At 38.7% G+C, this 19,116-nt stretch overlaps 1 protein-coding gene across 9 annotated transcripts in view; it reads right to left on the bottom strand.

The window, feature by feature from the left end:
• The window catches only part of LTBP1 (latent transforming growth factor beta binding protein 1), a 182,769-nt gene that overhangs the window by 29,065 nt on the left and 134,588 nt on the right, over nucleotides 1–19,116 (bottom strand). For all 9 annotated transcript variants that reach the window (XM_014876273.2, XM_014876299.2, XM_014876282.2 and 6 more), the window contains 4 exons: nucleotides 15,454–15,576; nucleotides 12,809–12,934; nucleotides 6,219–6,344; nucleotides 3,851–3,994 (listed from right to left, as the gene is read on the bottom strand). In XM_014876273.2, coding sequence (XP_014731759.2) covers nucleotides 3,851–3,994; nucleotides 6,219–6,344; nucleotides 12,809–12,934; nucleotides 15,454–15,576 — 519 coding nt within the window. The remainder of the gene's footprint in view (nucleotides 1–3,850; nucleotides 3,995–6,218; nucleotides 6,345–12,808; nucleotides 12,935–15,453; nucleotides 15,577–19,116) is intronic.

Here is a 19,116-nt window from a genome sequence, read left to right as displayed (position 1 = left end):
CTGAATGGACCCAACACCTTCAAGAGCATTTTCTCAGGGGACCTTGCTACCTAGCTTCCTGAGAAGCCTGAAGTCTGCTATCCTTATATCTTCAGAGCTGAAGCTGGCAGTTTCCTCTTGTCACCAGATTTAAAACTTGATTGCTTCATGGTCTCTGTGTCCAAGACAGCCATCAATCACCACTTCAGTTATGAGACCCTCCTTGTTAATAAGCAACAAATAAAAAATGACATTTTCTAGTTGGCTTCCTTAGTACCTGTACTATGAAGTTAGCATCCAGGTGTTTTAGCCATCTTCTGGATCTGTTTGTGCCACATGTTAGTTGCTCCTAGTTAACATTTGGCAGGTTGAAGTCCCCCCAAAGGACAAGAGAAGTTGATTGGAGGTTTCCATTAGTTCCTCAAAGAACAATTCATCAGTGTCATTGTCCTGGCTAGGTGGTTTATGGTAGACTCCCACAATGACATCCATGTTATTTGTTTGTCCCTTAATCCTTACCCAGAGACTTTAAACTGTACTATTGCCAAATGAAAGCTCCATATATTCCAGCCACCTCCCTGCCTCACCTGCCTGAAGAGCCTGTAAACATCCAGTGTGGCACTCCAGGCATAGTTTCATCTCACCAGGCTTCCCTAATGATGTTGTATCTCTGCAAGTACTGGTACTGAAACATTTCAAGTTTTGGCATGCCACCCCAATTCATATTTGTTATAATCCTCAAATATTCACTGTCCATTATAGCTCCTGAATTCAATGTTATGAGACCTGTTAGTAGTATATTAGTCTGTATTAGTAGTTCAAATGAATACTACAACATACAACAGTTAAAACCACAATTGTACTAAAACTTATTATTTATTACTATTATCGATTATTACTCAAAATGCATCGAGCTTGGCACTTGCTAGAAATTAATCACAAATAGCTTTATATAGTTTGTTAAAAGAATAAATGAGAAGACTTCAACCCAAAGCATGCATTTTTTCTCTCTTAGGTCCAAAGATGTAAATTCATTACATCTACTGAATAAAGCTCTTTCCTCCTTTATCTTATATCTGAAACATTTCCTACATTTTATGAATAGCAGAGCAGAGAAGAGGGGAATGAGACAACCAAGCCTTGCACAATTTTTTGCCCTTTTATGGTTTTTTTGACTGAAAAGTAACAATAGGGGCTTAAATTCCTGATGCACACACTGGGAGGATTGTTTCAAGGCACAGCTTACAGCAGACAAATTTCCAGCAAGTGGAATCTAAATAAAAGGAAGTCTTGAGAGCTCTTAGGGCAGGTAAAGAAAGGTGTGAACACATAGCACTCCACAAATCTAACATGGAAGAAACGTCCCAAATTAAAGTAACATTTGAACAAATGTCACCTATATGCACTTCATACAAGCTGGACAAACACATCTTTATGCACAAAAATACAGAATGAGAAATAAGCAAGAGCTGGGTGAGCCAGGCTGAACTATGGATATCTGCAACAGGATAACACAGATTAAGTTTTTCCTTTTTGCCTTTTAAGTTCTGCCTTTCATAAGCACGGTGCAAACTAATGCTGACAGATGATGTCCATATGCACCACGGGAGCTCTGGAAGCATCACGCCTGACTTGAGTATGTGTCTTGTCAAAGCTGGAGAGGATGTGTAGCTATTCCAGCATTCTTTGCAGCAAGAATACTTTATAAGAAGAACTAACAACAGTCTTTTCTCCTTTTACTTTGGAAGAAAAGAGCATAGTAATACATCTATTCCAAGTACTACCATTTTGCCTTATTCTAGTCCAAGTCTGTAAGATGTAAAGTACTTCTCTCTAGCTCCTTGTGCTCTCCTATGAGAGATCTCGATGACCTTATCAGAGAAGAGACAAAGGCGAACTATGTGTTTTGTTAGGGCCTCATGAAGCCTGGAGGGGAAGGAAGAACAGTTACTTTCCAGACTCATCTCAGCAAAGCTAAGCTCACAGCTGACAGCACAATGGAGTCAGTACTGACAGTAGAGTATCCATCTGTTGACAGTACCATCAGTCACACTGTGTTCTTCATCCCCTTCCTCCCCACAGTAATGTTAGGGTATGTCCTCAAATGTCCCTCGGATGTGAGTTCTTTTAACATGACTCAGGCACTCTGCTAATTTTTTACTTCTGGTTTTGTTTCATCAGCTAGCTGAACTCTCCTGAGCACTACCTCCTCACAGGCCTAAAATGTTTGTCAATCAGCTGTTAATGATATTTCACAGGCACCTTCTTGAGTGCTGCTGAGTGCTACATTCAGTGATCTAAATATTTGTGACAATTAGGTCATGGATATTTCAACCCCCTTTACAAGTCTGAAAGGCCATGAGAGATAGGAGAAAATAGCCACAGCCTGGAAGCTGTAAAGTCAACATCCTGGCAAAAAAGCCAATTCCTCTAAGACTTTCCAAAAGCTAGATCAGCCTGCAGTGTAAGAAAACAAGGAAAAAACACCAAGATTTGCATTCTGGAGGGGAAAAAAAGCTGTGCAAGTAAATCCTGTCATTTCTTGTGCTCTGTTCATCCTTACTGTGGGTTTGTTCCTTTCTCCAAAATGGACCAGTGTAGAAATGTGAAGGCAGCTTCAAGAGTTCTAAACTAATTTTCTATTAGTGTGTTTCCAGTAGTATTTTCAACACCCAAATTGCTTTATAAGAAAAGCTCAAAAATCCAGTACAATGGACTAGTAAGAAAAACAGAAGTAAACGAGCTAAGGACATTTCAAGAGAGACTGACAACAGAGGTATTAGGACTGACAACAATTTAGTGGTTTGGGTTTTTCCTTTCCCAACAAACTTCACTTAGGACTTGTATTAATTCTAAATAACACTTAGAAGATATCACTACTGTGCTGATTTTGGCTGGTATAGAGGTCTTCACAGTGGTTAGTATGGGGCTGTATTTTGGATTTGTGCTGAACACAGCATTGATAATGTCGAGATGTTTTCGTTACTGCTGAGCAGGGCTTACACGGAGCCAAAGCCTTTTCTGCTTTTTGTTTTGCCACACTGGTTAGAAAGTGGGAGGTTGGGAGGAGACACAGCCAGGACAGGTGACCCAAACTGACCAAAAGGATATTCCAGACTGAATGACATCATGCTCAGTATATAAAATGAGGAGAAGAAGGAGGAAGATGGGGATGTTTGGAGTGATGGCTTTTGTCTTCCCAAGTCACTGTTACATGTGATGAGGCCCTGCTCTCCTGGAGATGGATGAACGTCTGCCTGCCTGTGGGTATCAGTCCAGTAATTCCTTGATTTTCTTTGCCTCTGTGTGTGGTTTCTGCTTTCTAATTAATCTGTCTTTATCTCAACCCATGAGCTTTCTAGAGGAGTGAGTGAGTGGCTGCTTGGGGCTTGGTTGCCATCTGAGGTGAAACTACAACAACTAAATACATCTTCTTGTTTTAATAAAATGCTCCCTTAAACATTGTCCAAGCATACTAACGGGTGTTTGTAAAAGTTTGGCCAAAAACCAAAATAACTCAGGTCATAGACTAAATTCCGTATCACATTTCATTGTGATACAAATGTGATAGAAAGCCAACAAAACAATTTACCTTTACCTGTGGTAATTGCTCAATATTACTTCCAAGTTTGTTGATGTGTAACATTTACAAGGTACTTCTGCTATATATTCACTATTGATGATTCACTGATAACATATTCTGTCCCAGAAAAGCCTCCTGTCATGCACACACTTTCAAAAGAATGATAAAGTTTTAAATTTTTCTGGTATAATTAAAGCAAGATCAATACTTCAACCAGCTTTGCCTTTCCAAAGATTCTGTGTGCAGTTGAAATCATGCCAAGCATGCAAAAATCCGCTGGCGTTTTACCTGGTGAGGTACGGAAGCGACACTGTCCGGTCATCGGATCATACTCCTGGTTTTCATCAGAGCACAGACACAGGAAAGAACCATCAACATTTTCACAGAGGGCTTCGCCACATACTCCACTCAACATTTCACATTCATTCACATCTGGGGAAAAAATCCAAACATAAATCAATTGAGACCCACTACTGACTGTTCTTTTATCTGCTGTATCTGTGCCAATATTGTCTGCCAGATTACAGATGTGATCTCTGGGGAAGGATTAAAAACTCACTAATACCTAAGTGGATTCATAAACAAGTAGTAAATCCTTTGAAATAAAGACCCCTGAAAGCCACAATACAGTTAATAAACTATTAGTGCTGATTAGGTGTTGATTGCAGACCAGAACACTTTTTCATTTTTCTCATTGTTAAATACTTGCCTTTGTGTGTATTCTTTTACTGGGATTTAAGATTCAGAGTAATTTAATTTGTTTTCTTAACTTTATTATCAAACTTTCACTAAACTCAAGGAGCAAAATGAGCAGGTTTTGGTGTGATTAAGACTGCATTACAAAAAAGAGAATTAATTTTCCTCCCCAAAATACCATTTTTCTTGTAAACAACCATCAAACAGTGAATTCCCCAGCCCCACTGCAACCATATCTCTATCATATGCATAGACTCACAAGCTGCTCTGGGACTCACAGAAGTAATGCCCAGGTCAACCAGGGACCCCTTCTGAACACTACAAAATTCCTCTTGCCAAAAAATTCCACATATTTTTAACTTTGTTTCCATACACCTGCTAACTAGCCTACCCTAAAATGCTTTTATGACTGATAGAGCAGTTGTCTGTTGCTTAAACAAGAATTACCAAATACTATCAGGATCACTTCGCTTGACTTTCTTTTTAGTGCTGAAGTTGACATTTGAAAATCTACCTTGTCTATTAATGAATCTCATTAGTAGACAGGAAATATGCTAATTGGTATCAGAAATTGTAATTTCTGTATCACAATTCAGAAATTCCTATAACTGAGTGTGGTCTAACATATAAACTTGTGAAACAATATTTCATCCTTTTTACCTCTTACCTATCAAAATCTAGTCATCTGAATAAATGTTGATTTTTTGTGTATTTTTATATACATGAGTGTTAACTTAGAGTTTGCCTGCATTTAAAAAATATATTCATATTTTTCTTTATCTTTTAACTGGATTCCTGTCATAAGAAGTAAGTCTTCTTTGGGGAACACTGCCTAGTCAGGAACTAGAGACTTACTTTTTCCTTAAATTGTTTTGGTTGATAGCTGGCTTCAAAATTTATAAGAGTATTTTATACTATATAGTGTTATACAAGAAAAAAAAAGAAACAAATGCATTATTTTGTGGTTCAGAATTACTTCAGTGGGAACTCCAAATTAAACTTAGTTTCATACAACCCTTTTCTTTCCCTTTTTATTTTTTACCTTCTCTGCTTCATTTGTTTTCATCCATAAAAAGTTACTGTATGACAAAATATACCTTGGTATGCAGCAAAGTAAGTGTTAAATGGCATTAAGAATTTTGTAACAAAACTACTTAATATATTAGAAAATGCATACAAACACTCTGTAAAACTTCTAATTCCTCCTCTCTGTTTGGTATTCCATTTAAGTCTTCTGTTACTGGTAAATGTGTTTCATCCTGAATCTGGCTTGAAGAAATTGCTTAATGAATACCCTTCCTTGATCTGGTATTAATTTTATATTAAAAACTTATGCTGCCTCAAATTGTTCTGCAACCATCACTATTAACAACAGATCTGGAAACCTATTAGTCACAAAAGAAACGTGCAGTATTTACACATCTACAAAAATCCCACATAATTTCATGGTGATAGGTATCTTTCCTGCAGCTGGAAGCTAATGTTAAAATCTGTTTAAACACCATATGCCTAGGGGGGGTGCCATCTAATTCAGCCTGGCTGTGCCACATTCCAGATGTTATTTCCTGCAGGGGGTAGTGCAGGGTCCTGGTTACTCAGCTAAGAAACTAAACAGATGTAGCACTTAAATAGGCTAAAATATTAAATTCATGCTATTATATTTGTGAACGGCCCTGACATACAGAAACAGGGAAGTTTCTTGGGTTTTTAAAAAGAAATAAGTGGTTCAGCTTATTTGCTGTGGGCTTCTGTTTGTCCTAATAAGAGGTTTTCATTAAATAGACACAAAATAAAGTTTCCATCTGGCACAAAGTTCAGTGAGTAAAGAAGCGCTCAACCCTGTTTTACTAGTAAGTGGCATAACTTTAATAAAAAATTACAGAAAACAAAGATGTTGTTGGAATGCTGTTTTTGCTCCCTTGAACTTTGCAGCATTGACTACTAGCACCCATAAACTCACCTGTACACCCCTGCCCATCCTGTGTGTCCTGGTACCCCTGGTAACAGAGGCAGCGGTAGGAGCCATCCATGTTTTCACAGAACCCGTGACTGCCACACACCGTGCCGTTCACACATTCATCCACATCTGCAAGGAGGAATTGTAACATCAGAAAGGCTGTGTGACAGCCAAAGGCAGACATTCACCAAGAGTGCAGAAAACCAACAGATGGGCCATTTTGCAAACAGATGCAGCTATGTCTCAACACGTTGGGAAGGAACACAAGGACAAGACACAAAAATTAATATAAGCACATGAACAATTTAAGAAATTGTTTCAGTGTTAGCTTTGCAGCAAGTATGTCAGCAATGTCAACTGCCTCCGCCCATCTGTTTCACCAAACTTGCTAAGCACAACATGATGTTACAAACCCCAGACTAAGGCATAGTTTAAATAATTTCTCTGATTTACAGATTCTACCAGTGTAGTATTATACAGTCAACAACATGAGTGAAACTGAACTCACTGAGCCTACAAAAACAGTCCAAGGGTATAGCTACATCCCCCGTGCAGAAGTGCTGCACAGATCCCATTCTGGCTCTCAGCACAGATCACACTTTCATAGTGTAAGTGATAAACATCTGTGGAGTGAGTCTTCTGTCTTAAGTCCTGTAAATCTACACATACGAGTCCCTCTTACTCAGGAACACAAAATAATTCCAATGCCAGACTGTTTTCTGTACTGGCCTTTTCATTTGTAGTTCCAGGTTTGGTTTGCTGGCCTTACAAATAAGTCACTTGCATGTGAAAGTCTGTTCTTCGACTCAGCTGCCCATCAAATTATAATGAAGCAGAGCTGCTCGTGGCAGACTGTGGTTTATTTTTGTAAGTGTATTACAAGTGCTAGGAATGCATTATTTTTATCTCCATTCAAAGTATGACCTAAACCCAAAGCCCTGGCTATATGTGGTCATTAAAGATATCATGAGGTGCTTTTCAGGAGGAACAACATTAGCTGAAACTGTGAACCTGCCAGGATACTAGGATTAGTACCTTCTGCCTTCTATATTCCTCTGCAGCCTGAAGCAGAGAAATTATCACTGTATTTCTTTCCTAAAAAAATATTATGCTGTTAAGTAAGGCTGCTGTCTGCTTTCCTTCTGCACATTTCCTCAAGGGATAATTCAATTTTAAATGGGGAATAAAGTGATTTATCTGAGTGCTTGTTACTATCATTAATTCGGCATACTTTGGTAGCCCTTTATGTGGAGGAGCCTACCATCATACCACCTCCAGTGAAGGCCTTTGGCACTTCCTGAACTGAAGAACTGGGATTGAATCCTGCAGTACCACAGAGAGGGGGCTTCTCACACCTCACTAGGTGAGCACCACCTGGTGTTTTTCTGTAATGACAGAGTGGGGCTCAAATGTAGTCCTGCCTACTCCTCCAGCTCTTCACAGCTGTGTCAAACAAAAACCTAGAGAAGTCAGCAAAGATGCAGTACAGTCTTATCCTGACAGGACTCACCAAGCAAGGACTTGTGTAGTTTTAAATTGTGTTTTATGCTCAGCTGAATGGGAACTCTTGGTCTTTGAACCACAGGGTCACAGCCCCCCAAGCTACCAAAATTTGAGCAGCATGTCATTACCATCCACACCTGTTACCTCTTGTGCTGCCCTCTTGCAACCCAAGTGCTCAAATTCATCTGCACAAACTTTGCACGGCTCAGGGAGTGGTGTTTTTGGGATCTTGAAAACGAACTTTTCCCTTGTGCTGTGGTGGGATCTGAACAGGTTTGGAATGGCATGTAGACTTTTAAAGCCAGAACCTTAAAAAGTCTGTCCAGAACCTCTTAAAAAGGTTCAAAAACCCCCTTCTCTGGTAATTTCTATACCAATGGAACAAACTGAAATTTTAACATTTTTCTTAGAAAGGCATGTAATTTTATGTTAGGATGTTTATTTATGGGAAACTCACTTCTCCTACTGAATTGATCCATTGGTTAACAAACTTCAGCCTATATATGAAATGCATGCAAAAACTGTATGTACTAAATACACCAAAATCTAGGACACATATATGAGTATAATTGATGGTTATAAAAAAAGTACTTGCAGACGGAACTGGCAGAAAAATTTATTTAGTTTGTAAGTTTTGTAGTAAAGATTTTAATGGTTTTTATGTCTTGATGTATTAAACAAAGGACAAAATATTCAAGGAATTTATTTTAGAAAGGGCTATTGTGTTTGGCAAAGAATACAATAGCCAGTATGCTTATTCTCAAGGAATTGAATATGAAAATTTGGATGGTTTCTGGATATCGAACTTATTTAAACCTACCACAAACCCTTCCTAGCAGAATTAATTCAGCAATGTGAGTAAGCAACTTATCTGTGTTAAAGACTGTCAAAGCTAAAATACATATATACCTTTTACACCTCTTCCTTTTCAAGTCCCCACAGTGACAGAGATATAAAAAGATGCATATGGAGTTACTGGGAGGAAGACAACAAAAATTTTTTACAGTTGTGTTCTTCTGGTCCCTCTTTCTTGCTGCCATGCACTGCTGTCCCTGAATAACATATCTGTTATTAATAGTCTCATGTAATCAGTAGAGTTCCACATATCTAGTAAAAAAATCTGAATACTTAATCAGAAAGCTCTGTTAAGAAAAGGAATTCAAAATGAGTGAACAATGGTGGCTTGACAGGAATTTCAGACAGCAGACAATAATACAGTGTTTTTGTTTTCAATGAACAACTATGGTTAAATAACAATAAGTTCCTGAGCCACGGGACAGTTACTGTTAAAAATCTATGCAGAAGAAACTGCAGCTGGAGACTTCAGAATTACTCAAATTACAGAACTCCTGTTACTCAAAACCTAAATGTTAAAGGAAACAGGGCAATGGTTCATGCAGCTGGTTCTTTGCAGGTAAAACAAGGTCATGGACTAAAAAGCTGCAGAAACAAAACTTGTGATTGTAGCAAGTGTCCTAATTCAGTACATAACACAGCCACAGAAGACGGGTTTTTTTCTAAAAAGTACAGTCTGAACATCTTACAGTGCATGGGATATTACAGAGAAGGTCCAAGCACCAAATATTTTTCCTTGTCTAGACAGTTCACTCAAAGGACTCTTTTTTACGGCCGGAAAGGACATTTGTTTCTTTAATCACCCCATAAAGAGTGAGGCTTGTAATCGGCAATTCTCTTGCTACATGGAAACAAAGTCAGGGGAAAAAACTAAATACGAACATAATATATCCTATGTCTATAGAGTGACTAAAGCATTTCTCTGTAATTACAACCTATTTTAGAATCCATGAATCAGTGCTGCCTGCTTTAATCAAAAGGCAAGATGTGTGCACTCATGCACACTTTTGTGCATTTCAACACTGTGTTCCAGTTTTCTGACAACCTGAACAAGCTGAAGGCAACCTTAACCTCAAGCATGATAGTTAAATCTCACTGAAATATACTTACATAGGAATATGTCTGGAAGAGGAATTGATTCCTAAGACAGGTCTGTAAAGTCATTAGAGAAGCAGAGCTGATTCTGAACTTTCCAGGGCTACCCACAACATGCACACATAAAAAGGAAGAAGCAGAGGCTGGAGAGCTCTGGAGCTCTGGTGGGATGTGTAAGTTTTTTGGACTGCCTATTGCAGCAGTGAGAAGCCAATGAGAGACATATGGGATGGGACATGGAGACAGAAGAGGTGCTTGAGGCAGGGTATTGACTTGAGCATCAGAGAACCTCTAACTTGAGGTTTTGACTAGTAGCCAGCTGGGTAAAACACCATCTTTATATGAACCCCAGAAAGCTCAACAAGGAACTAAGGAGACTCTGAGACTCTCCAGTTCAGAGAGCCCCGTGCAGTCAAATTGCTGAGCCTGGGGCCAGGCTGCAGTGGAATGTCAATGCTGCAACAAAAGTTTGTCTACACCTTGGAAGAAGACACAGTCCCCACAGCTGTTCAGTTTACTTTGGCCAATGGCCACAAAAACTCTATACCAGAATTAAACCACATGAGGTTCTTAAATGTTTTATGCTGTTGTTGTTTCAAACTTCAAAAAAACCCCTAAGTCAAACTCATACAAAATGTCTGGAGATATGGAAAATCTGCTTCCCAGGTATAGAGAGGTGTGTGAATCCAGGAAAATTTTCTCAGGTTCTTCGTCTGATGGTATAAACAGTTACTCTCACTCACTTAACTAGAATTAAATTCACAGAGGCACTCAGTGTAAAGAACAGTAGCTGCTGAGGCTGGAAGCCACATGCTTTCTCAGTACCTGGAATGTCACACACTCTTTGTTTGGTCTTGCCTTTTAGCATGAAGCTGACACCACTACAAATATTGACACTGATGCCATCAGTGCTCCCTTAAAATGAGTTTTAGCAAAACTCTGGAGTTGTTTTTATTAAAATGACAGAATGGAGAAACTAATTGTGGTGGAAAAGGAGTGCTGCTGCTTCAGAGACTAGAAGTACTCTTACTTCGCCAAGTTATTAAAATACTTTTCCAAGTGTTGAATATAAAGTCTGATCTGTATTCCATACACAACACCAATTACTTGTGAAGCATGCTCAACTGTTTTTGTACTTGTTTTATTCTTCATTAAAAAGTTCCAAAACTAGTCACAATCCTGGAAATAAGATCTTGTGACTTCATCTTTTTCTATTTAGCAAAAGTTTGGCTTTTTTGTTCTAATGGAGATTAGCTTTGTATTACTTCATCATATATGATAGCAACATTTCCCGGGAAACTGCTATTTTATTAAATGTCAGAGATGCAGAGGAGCTCTTGTTTCTGGTACATCTCCTAAGAGTAGATGCCAATGACTTTGGATTTTTTTTTTAATTGTGTTCCTTTTCTGTTGTGCTTTTTTTACTTTGTGTGAATTTGATTTCACAAGGTTAACAAGTGTTCTAGCTTCATTATGAAATAAAGTATTTGGCTTCTACAAAAAGAAGGCTGTATTCTTCCCTAGCCATTTCCCCCCCCCCCTCTTTTATAGCTATGCTCAACAGTGAGGCAAAACACCTGCTAGTATTTTTCTTGCAGAGCAATTGAAGATATGTGGCCATATCCTTCCTGAACACCAGGTGAAATGTATACATGCTGATGTAAGAGCCCACGAACATGCTTTGGAATTATCCCCATTACTTCAAATCATAAAATACTGCCTCCTCCATGAATCAGTGGAATTACTCAGATTGACTCTCTCTAGCCTACTTGACCAGACTTTTGTCTTGGCAGTAAGAGAATATTTCTTTCAACTTACACCATGATTACAAAATGAAGTAAATGTTTAGAGAAAAAAAAGCACTAAAAACACTCGAGAATTCTTTACAATTATCAATAAAAATTAAAACAAATGGTGTGTTTGATGTCACACTATATCTAAATATACAGCACTTATTCCCTGACATCAAGCATAACAGTGTTCCTACCAGCACTGTATTTAATTTCATGGGAGATCACATTACTAAATCTAGGGCAGGTTATATGCCAGCTTCAGTAATAAAGCTGTAATATTCATTTTTCTCTAGTATAAGCAGTGAGATGCAACAATCAGACACAAGTTTCAGTGTACCTCATCCACCAAAGGACAAACATTTTCACTATCCCTAAGTGAACTATGACAAGAACTGGCCTGTGAAAACCAATCACAATGTGGATTTACTGGCCTATAATTTGGCAGAGAGAACAGTTGCTTAATTCTTGGGTGCTTGAGATCCATTATCCGTTGGTTCTAACACTGAGCTATCATCTGCTCAGTGCTTCTCCTCAGCATGCATCCTGCTGAAATACTACCATATAATTTTTCCCCTTCTGCACTTTTTCCATAAGCCCTATTATCTGAGCACTCAACCATAAGAATAAGCATTCTTAATCTAGTTAGGGGAGTGTTTATTTTCTATCGGCATCACTGACTTCACAAAGCCATATAACTTCAAGTACCACCGAAAGTATTACTGAGCACAACTGTCCTGTTTTAAATCCAGTGCAGGTGAGCGACATCACTTGCAAACATGTGTATACCATTAGCAACAGGATATATTCTCATGATATAGCAACATAAAAAACCTAGTTACCCTGAATTCCAGGCTCCTGGTTGATGTTTCTATAAAGATCTATCTCTATAAAGATCTAGCATAAAATTACTGCTATTTACTCTATTTCTGTCATTTCAAAATGCCTGAATTTCTATAATAGAACTACTTGATTTCACTACAACTTCTCACTGGAGTTACTGTTCTGTTGCTTAATCTGCATATTTTAAATAAAAGTTTGGACAAGCAAGGTTCTGTTGTCTTCCACACAGCAATGAGAACATTCAGGTAGCTCAGGCTTGCTGATAATGCACTTAAGCTTCAAATTAGATAATCCTAAATATTCATGTGTGTCTTACCCATAGAAACTTATCAGAAGCCTGAGTTCCAAACACACTTTGCACAGCATCTATTTATGAGAAAAAGAACAAAGGGCCCTTAAGTGGCAGATTTCATGGTTTTTATAGTTAGTAGTGACTGACTGACCTACTTTTCTCACCCTCCTAGTAACAGCAAAAGAATGGGAACGGGTTATTACAATTTATCTCACCTTCACACGTTCGGCCATCTGCAGACACAGAAAAGCCCCGCTCACATATGCACTGGTAGGAACCATCCGTGTTCAGACACTCTCCGTGTGGTGAGCAGAGGTCAGATCTCTCACACTCATTGATATCTGAAAGCACAGAGACATTAAAAGCTTTGCAAATCATCACAGCCTTAATATTAAGTGGAAATTCAATTAATCTTAAAAGCAGCTTCTATTTCCACTGGCTGTGTAAATAGCTGTGTGAATGGCTCATCTTCAGAGAAACCAAAGCTCCTGCAATCATTCCTAAACTCTGTAAAGATGTCATTATGTTCTGCTGCATCATACTCTTGCTACATCACTCTGTGATGAGGATGAGCACAGATTGATTTGTGGGATATCAGCATAAGTGCCATCCTAGTCAACATTTCTTCTGTGTTACAGGAATTACTGACTCCATCTCTCTGCTTTTTGGTGGCTGCACACCGATCAATTTGGGCATCTGACTTTTCATGTTACTAGCATGTTTGGAGCTGCATCTTTCCCAGAAGGTTGATTTTATATAATTTAAAGCCAAATGCTCTTTTTTTGCCGATGGGGAGTGAGAATGATGCCAAAAGCTTGCTATGTAAGAGCTTATCATCACTTTTCTTGGGTTCTATCTTAAACTTAGAAAGCATTTTTCAAACTTGTGAATCTGAAAATTAAGTATTTCCTTTTGATTGATGTCTCTTGTTAGCAACCAAATCTGCCCTTAAAACTTAAGGACTTCATTCTTTCATTAAGGTGCTACCACTTTCATCTCAATTATCATTCATGTTGTAATTATGCTTTTGTAAGTTTTGCAAATACAAAAAATTATTTACAAAAACCTATTAAGAAGCATTCAGTACCATGCTGAGATCAAACACAAATTTACAAACAAAATTTACCCATGAAGCTTATTCATCCCTTATCCAAACACTCGAATTTCTCATTCTTAACTGCACCTTTTGTTGCTTACAACCATCCAGAATGTATCAATCTAGCCAGCAATTTTGATATACTAGGGAAATTATGATCTCAATATTATCATCTCAAGACCATGACATCCATTAGAGAATTTTCTCTAGCTACAAACTGATTCTAGCCTGTGTGTAAACCTAACCAGTGTCCTGAAATCATGGCCATAAGAGGACAGAAAAGAGGCAGGCAGCTCGGGGAAGTTGTATTTGCATGAATTGCCTATGGAAAAGTCAATGCACTGTGCTGAACACAACACCTACACGTATAAAGCTTTCTCTGAATTCATAGCAAATGCAAACCATCAACTACTTCCTGAAGCCCTCTGAAAGTTGGGAATGGTGGGAGATCAGCAATAACAAGGACAGTATTGTACCTTCTCATACTGTACTCAAGATTTAGCTGTCCTAAAACCGCCAGAAAAATACTGGAAACCCAACCAGCTGATTACACAAGGTAGAATTATGAATTAAAAGACAGGAAAACAAAATTACTAGTGTTAGGGAAATTGAGTATAATACCTCTGAAAGAGCAAACTGCAGTTTCTCATGTTTTGGAGTATTTTCAAATTTCTCCTTACCAAAACTCATATCCCTAACTTCTAGTCTAGTCCAGATTCAAGTTGCAGACACTGCACTCTGTGATAAATTTGCCAGTTTAATTCAATAGCTCTCTGTCTGCACTGTCTGTCCCTTAGTTGGCTCATAAGTGCTTTCAGTTTTGTTATATTTATCCACTTAAAATATGAGGCATATATCTACTACTTTAGACAGCAAAATGAAGAGAATAGAGGGGTATCAAAGCTCCCATTGATTTTAGCTTGCAGTAAATTCTCTTTTATCTGCTAAAGCAAGGTCTAATACGGCACTTCTGTGTGCTGAATGCAACATTTGAATTAGAAAGCAGTCGCACAGAATACTCAGAACTCTTACAGGGAATTCAGCGTTTGTTGCAGAAGATCTTCAACGTGAATGAGCTGGAATCCAGTTTCTCAGCTCAAGTCTAAACTGCATAAGAGAGCAGCCAAAGCAAAGTTCAGTGTGCTGGTCCTTCAGTCATTTAGGACATGAACATGTTATCATTCTCCAGCTCTAATACCATGGTTTCTGTCTCACAAAAAAGGTGGACAAAAGAAATGAGGCATGTCTGGGTGTTGTGCCAGCACGAAGATAGGATTGTTCAGAACTAAAACCTGGGAAGTGTTTTCCTGGGTTTGGCAATGCTGACTCAGTCTCAGGTAACACATTCTCTTCCTCCCCACCCATCCTCCACAAAGTACTGCAAGCATTCTATAGAGGTGATATCTAACGTGACTTGATGCTGCTCTTGTTGTTACATCTCTGACTCACAACATATAGAATGTTCTGTTAAAATAAATGTTTCCAGGATTTGGGAAAAAAGCAGCACTGTGTCTCTCTTCATTCTAACACAGATTCTCCTTCAAGTTATGAAGGTGGAGACTTCAGCCTCTTGAAATAATTTCTCAGCATATATTTACTGAGAGAATAGAATGAAGGAGAATAGAAAATAAGAAGAGTGTGAAAGTAATACAAATGATAAATGAGTTTCTCTTCCTTAGCATGATGTGTGACTATCACAAGTTACGCTCACAAATCTGCACATCTATAATAATGATCCAGGTATTTTTTACACCTATTTCATACCTTGACATCCCCTATTTGCTATCTGCTGGAAACCATCTGGACAAGTGCATTTGTAAGACCCTTCAGTATTTATGCAGCTTCCTCTTAGGCAAACATTGCTGTCTTGAAGGCATTCATCGACATCTGAAATAAAAAGGCAACCAAATTATTAGCCAATGTCAAAACAGATGAAAGTTTTAATAGTTTCAACATAACTTGAAGCAACTGTATGCATTCATGGAAATCAAGTTTACTACACTTTAGGATTCTTTGTTATTTTCCTTTCATCATGTCAAACTTCTCATATTTCTAGAGGGTTTTCAAATTTGAGTTTTTATGTGGCTTACTCCTAGCAAATATGACTCATGTGCCATCTGCATTTTTCACAAAAGTGCATCATAACAGCAATGCCGTTAAAAAGAAATCCAAGCAGCTGCACATTTAGAAGACAGACACAAAAAATACCTACTAATGCAAATTTAAGATAGTCATCTTTGGACATGTTTAAACCACCACACAGAAATCCCTGAGGGAAGTGACCTGACTCAGGCATCCCCCTGAGAGCTGGCGAGCCCAAGCACAGCTGGTGTGTCACCAGCCAGGATGTGCCTGGGGACACTGCTCACACAGCAGCCAAGGGCAGGAGGCTCCTAGGACAGGGACCACACTGTGTGCACTGCTGTGCTGATGGGTGGCTTTCCATGCAGTTCACAAGATGCAATACAGCCATCTCACAGACTTTTAGCAGCTGGGTTATGAAGCTGAATGGCCGCTTTTGCTCAGTGCTGCACCCCAGCCATAAATCCAGCTCCAGAGTCCAGGTACACAGGATCTTGTTTCCCAGCTGCCTATACAACACCTTCAGGACCAAGCCTCAGACCCCAGTGTCTCGATATCCATGGGATGGATACACGGCTGACACAGCAGGGAAAGTTTCAGGATACAAATTAGACACGAGGTAATTCAATATTTCAAGAACAGGACACTGGCATTACCTCCACCTAAAGTCTCTTCTTCCCGTTGTCTTTCAAAGGGCTTAAAGGCGGCCCAGTGGAGGAAACAGAGCACAGCTACTACGGGTACAGGATTAAGTCAGCAAGTGCCGACATTCCAGTGATTATTATACAGTTTTGGTTTCATTACAGCTAAAGATCACAAGGTATTTGGTGCCTCTAAGTTTTAAAAGCAAACAGAAAGCGAGAGAGTCAAATAAAAAAATTGTCTCATAAGCAACTTCCCTCAGCCTCCACAGAGCCCTTCCTAATAATCTACCCAATCTATTGCTTTGATAATGTAGTTAGCTTCGTCTGAAAAACACTAATCAAAGACTTTTCCTGGCACCTTTGATTATTCTAATTTCTTAACTTTGGATTTTAGCTGATTAGAATTGTAACTTTTTCCTATGCTGCAGGAATGAATAACAATTGTAATTAAAAAGAGGACACGACCTCATTGCTACATTTATCTTTGGAATGCCCACACTGTATCATTTTCCTTGGGATTTAATCTATTTAATAAAAGTTAGAAATAAGGATAGCTTTCTTACAAATGAATTCTATAGAAGATAAAATTGCACTTAACATTGACAAAGTTGTGACCTTTAGATAACCACATGTTTTATAACCATTTTCATCTGTGAAATAAATTGTAGCTTATTTAAAAAGCAATTAATTTTGACTAGGAGCAGGAGAAAAAATAATGACTCCCTTGTGCTAAGTTAATGCCAAGTCTCACAACAAGAAGGTGTCTTCTGCCAAATTCAGTCAAAATGCATTATTTTTCATATAGGATTCAAACCTCCCTTTCTCTGATGCAACTCTTCATAGACCCTATGAGTGCTGCATGAGAATCCCCAGAAAAATCAGAGGCAGTAACTCATGCTTGAGACATTCAATACTTTTTATGACCCTTTACACATGCATGTCTTGGCTAGCAAAATCTTTGAAAACTCTAGGAGAACACTGGAGACTTATGCTTCAGCCTTTCTTCCAGTAACCCAGGTTCTCGGAGTACAGTGGGTATGTAAGTCCTGCTGGCACACATTCCCACTCCCTGTTGGTTAAGACAAGGCCTTGCAGGTGCCCTCACACTTTGTGTTCCCTCTTATTCAGGGCAGCAATGAGCAGGAAGTCTCAATGTCACTTCGTCTCAAGAACAGGATGGTCAATGACAGACTAAGGCAGAAGGTAAACATGCATGTGGGTGGGTATCTTGAAGATATACTGCATGTATACTTGTATACATCGATGTATACGAGTTATTTGCAAATAACTTTTATTCTCAAACAAGCAAAATATCGCACAAGGGCTTCCAGACAAAAACTTCAGCCAGGGAGTTGAAAAAAGCACAGCTAAAAATGAGCACAGCATAATTTTGCCGAATTCTGCAATACCCCATGAACTTTGCACAAGTTGCAATGATCAAACCAGCAAACTGCTTCTTGCATGAAACATCTTTAAGAAAACATCTGCACCAGAAGAAAACGTAATTAAACAAACATATTTCTTCCAAGTGGTTTGCTAATCACATTTGTTTTACAGCATCATACATTTTTTGGGTATCCTCTGATGTGATAAATGTGACATACCTGGCTGTTTGAGAAACTGGACAAAATTTGAACCACTTTGTTCTTTCCAGACAATTGTGCTGTGCTATGTTCACAGTTTTTTTCATCTTTTCCTGCTTTTTCAGTGAAGTGTTAGAAAACATTCAGGTAAATAGGCTAATCCAAAAATCAGAGGCCATTATGTGGAGAAATGCTGGATATCTTGTAAAGGTGATTTTCTCTTTAGTTTCCAAGGTGCAAAAAGCAGTCTATAATATCCCTTACTTCAGAAAATTTTGAAAGGATATAATGAAAGCAAGCATAACTTTTTCTACTTCAAGAGATTAATTATTTTGTGCAGGACTTGCAATATTTCCTTGTTTGACTCAATTCCTCTTCTTTTGCCTTGAAAGTGTCTGAAACTATTTTGTCTCGAAACTGCCTTTGAGCAGGATCAAGAAAGGGTTGAAGATAAAGCATGGACCTATCCTGACAGGCCAGGTCATGGAGAGCTATTACAGCTACCATGACTTCTTGGGCTGTATGAAATGCACCAAAGCAGTCTAAAGAGAAGGCTGAAATCTCATCTGAAGTCTACTCAGAGCAAGTCAGATGAGTAATTGTCAGGAATGATACCATATTAATCTGTTCTGTCTTTGGGAGGCAGGAAGGACCCTTGATCCATTACACCACATTTTTCTTTGATCCTTGACAAAGTATCTCTACATCTGCTGCAATTCATGGAGATCTTGAAGCCAGATGAGAGTAAAATTCTTTTACTCAAATTTCTAATGCATTGCATCATCAGCCCACATTTCTTGAAGCTGATGCAAGAGATGCTGGTACTCAGCAGGAATGATGAGAAGATTGTGTAAAGTTCTTCCAGGAGCATATTCTCCAAACAGCTAAGGACCAAACAGTATCAGTGTGCTGAGGAGAATTGATAAAATATCCTTTTTCTTTGCTGATGAGAACTTCAAGAGAGGCTGTCACTCACTGAATGTGGACAATCCAGTACAATCACTTATGATAAAGTCTGTTACAAATTTGTCTTGAGAAAACAGCATTTGTTTGGCCCAGGAGGAGCTGCTCTTCTGCATCACTTGAAGGGGAGGATTCCTGATCTACTGCTGTGAGGG

Source organism: Sturnus vulgaris, chromosome 3 (assembly GCF_052056855.1).
Source record: "Sturnus vulgaris isolate bStuVul1 chromosome 3, bStuVul1.hap1, whole genome shotgun sequence".
In the NCBI taxonomy this organism is placed as follows: domain Eukaryota; kingdom Metazoa; phylum Chordata; class Aves; order Passeriformes; family Sturnidae; genus Sturnus; species Sturnus vulgaris.
This window is presented reverse-complemented; position numbering and strand designations above follow the sequence as displayed.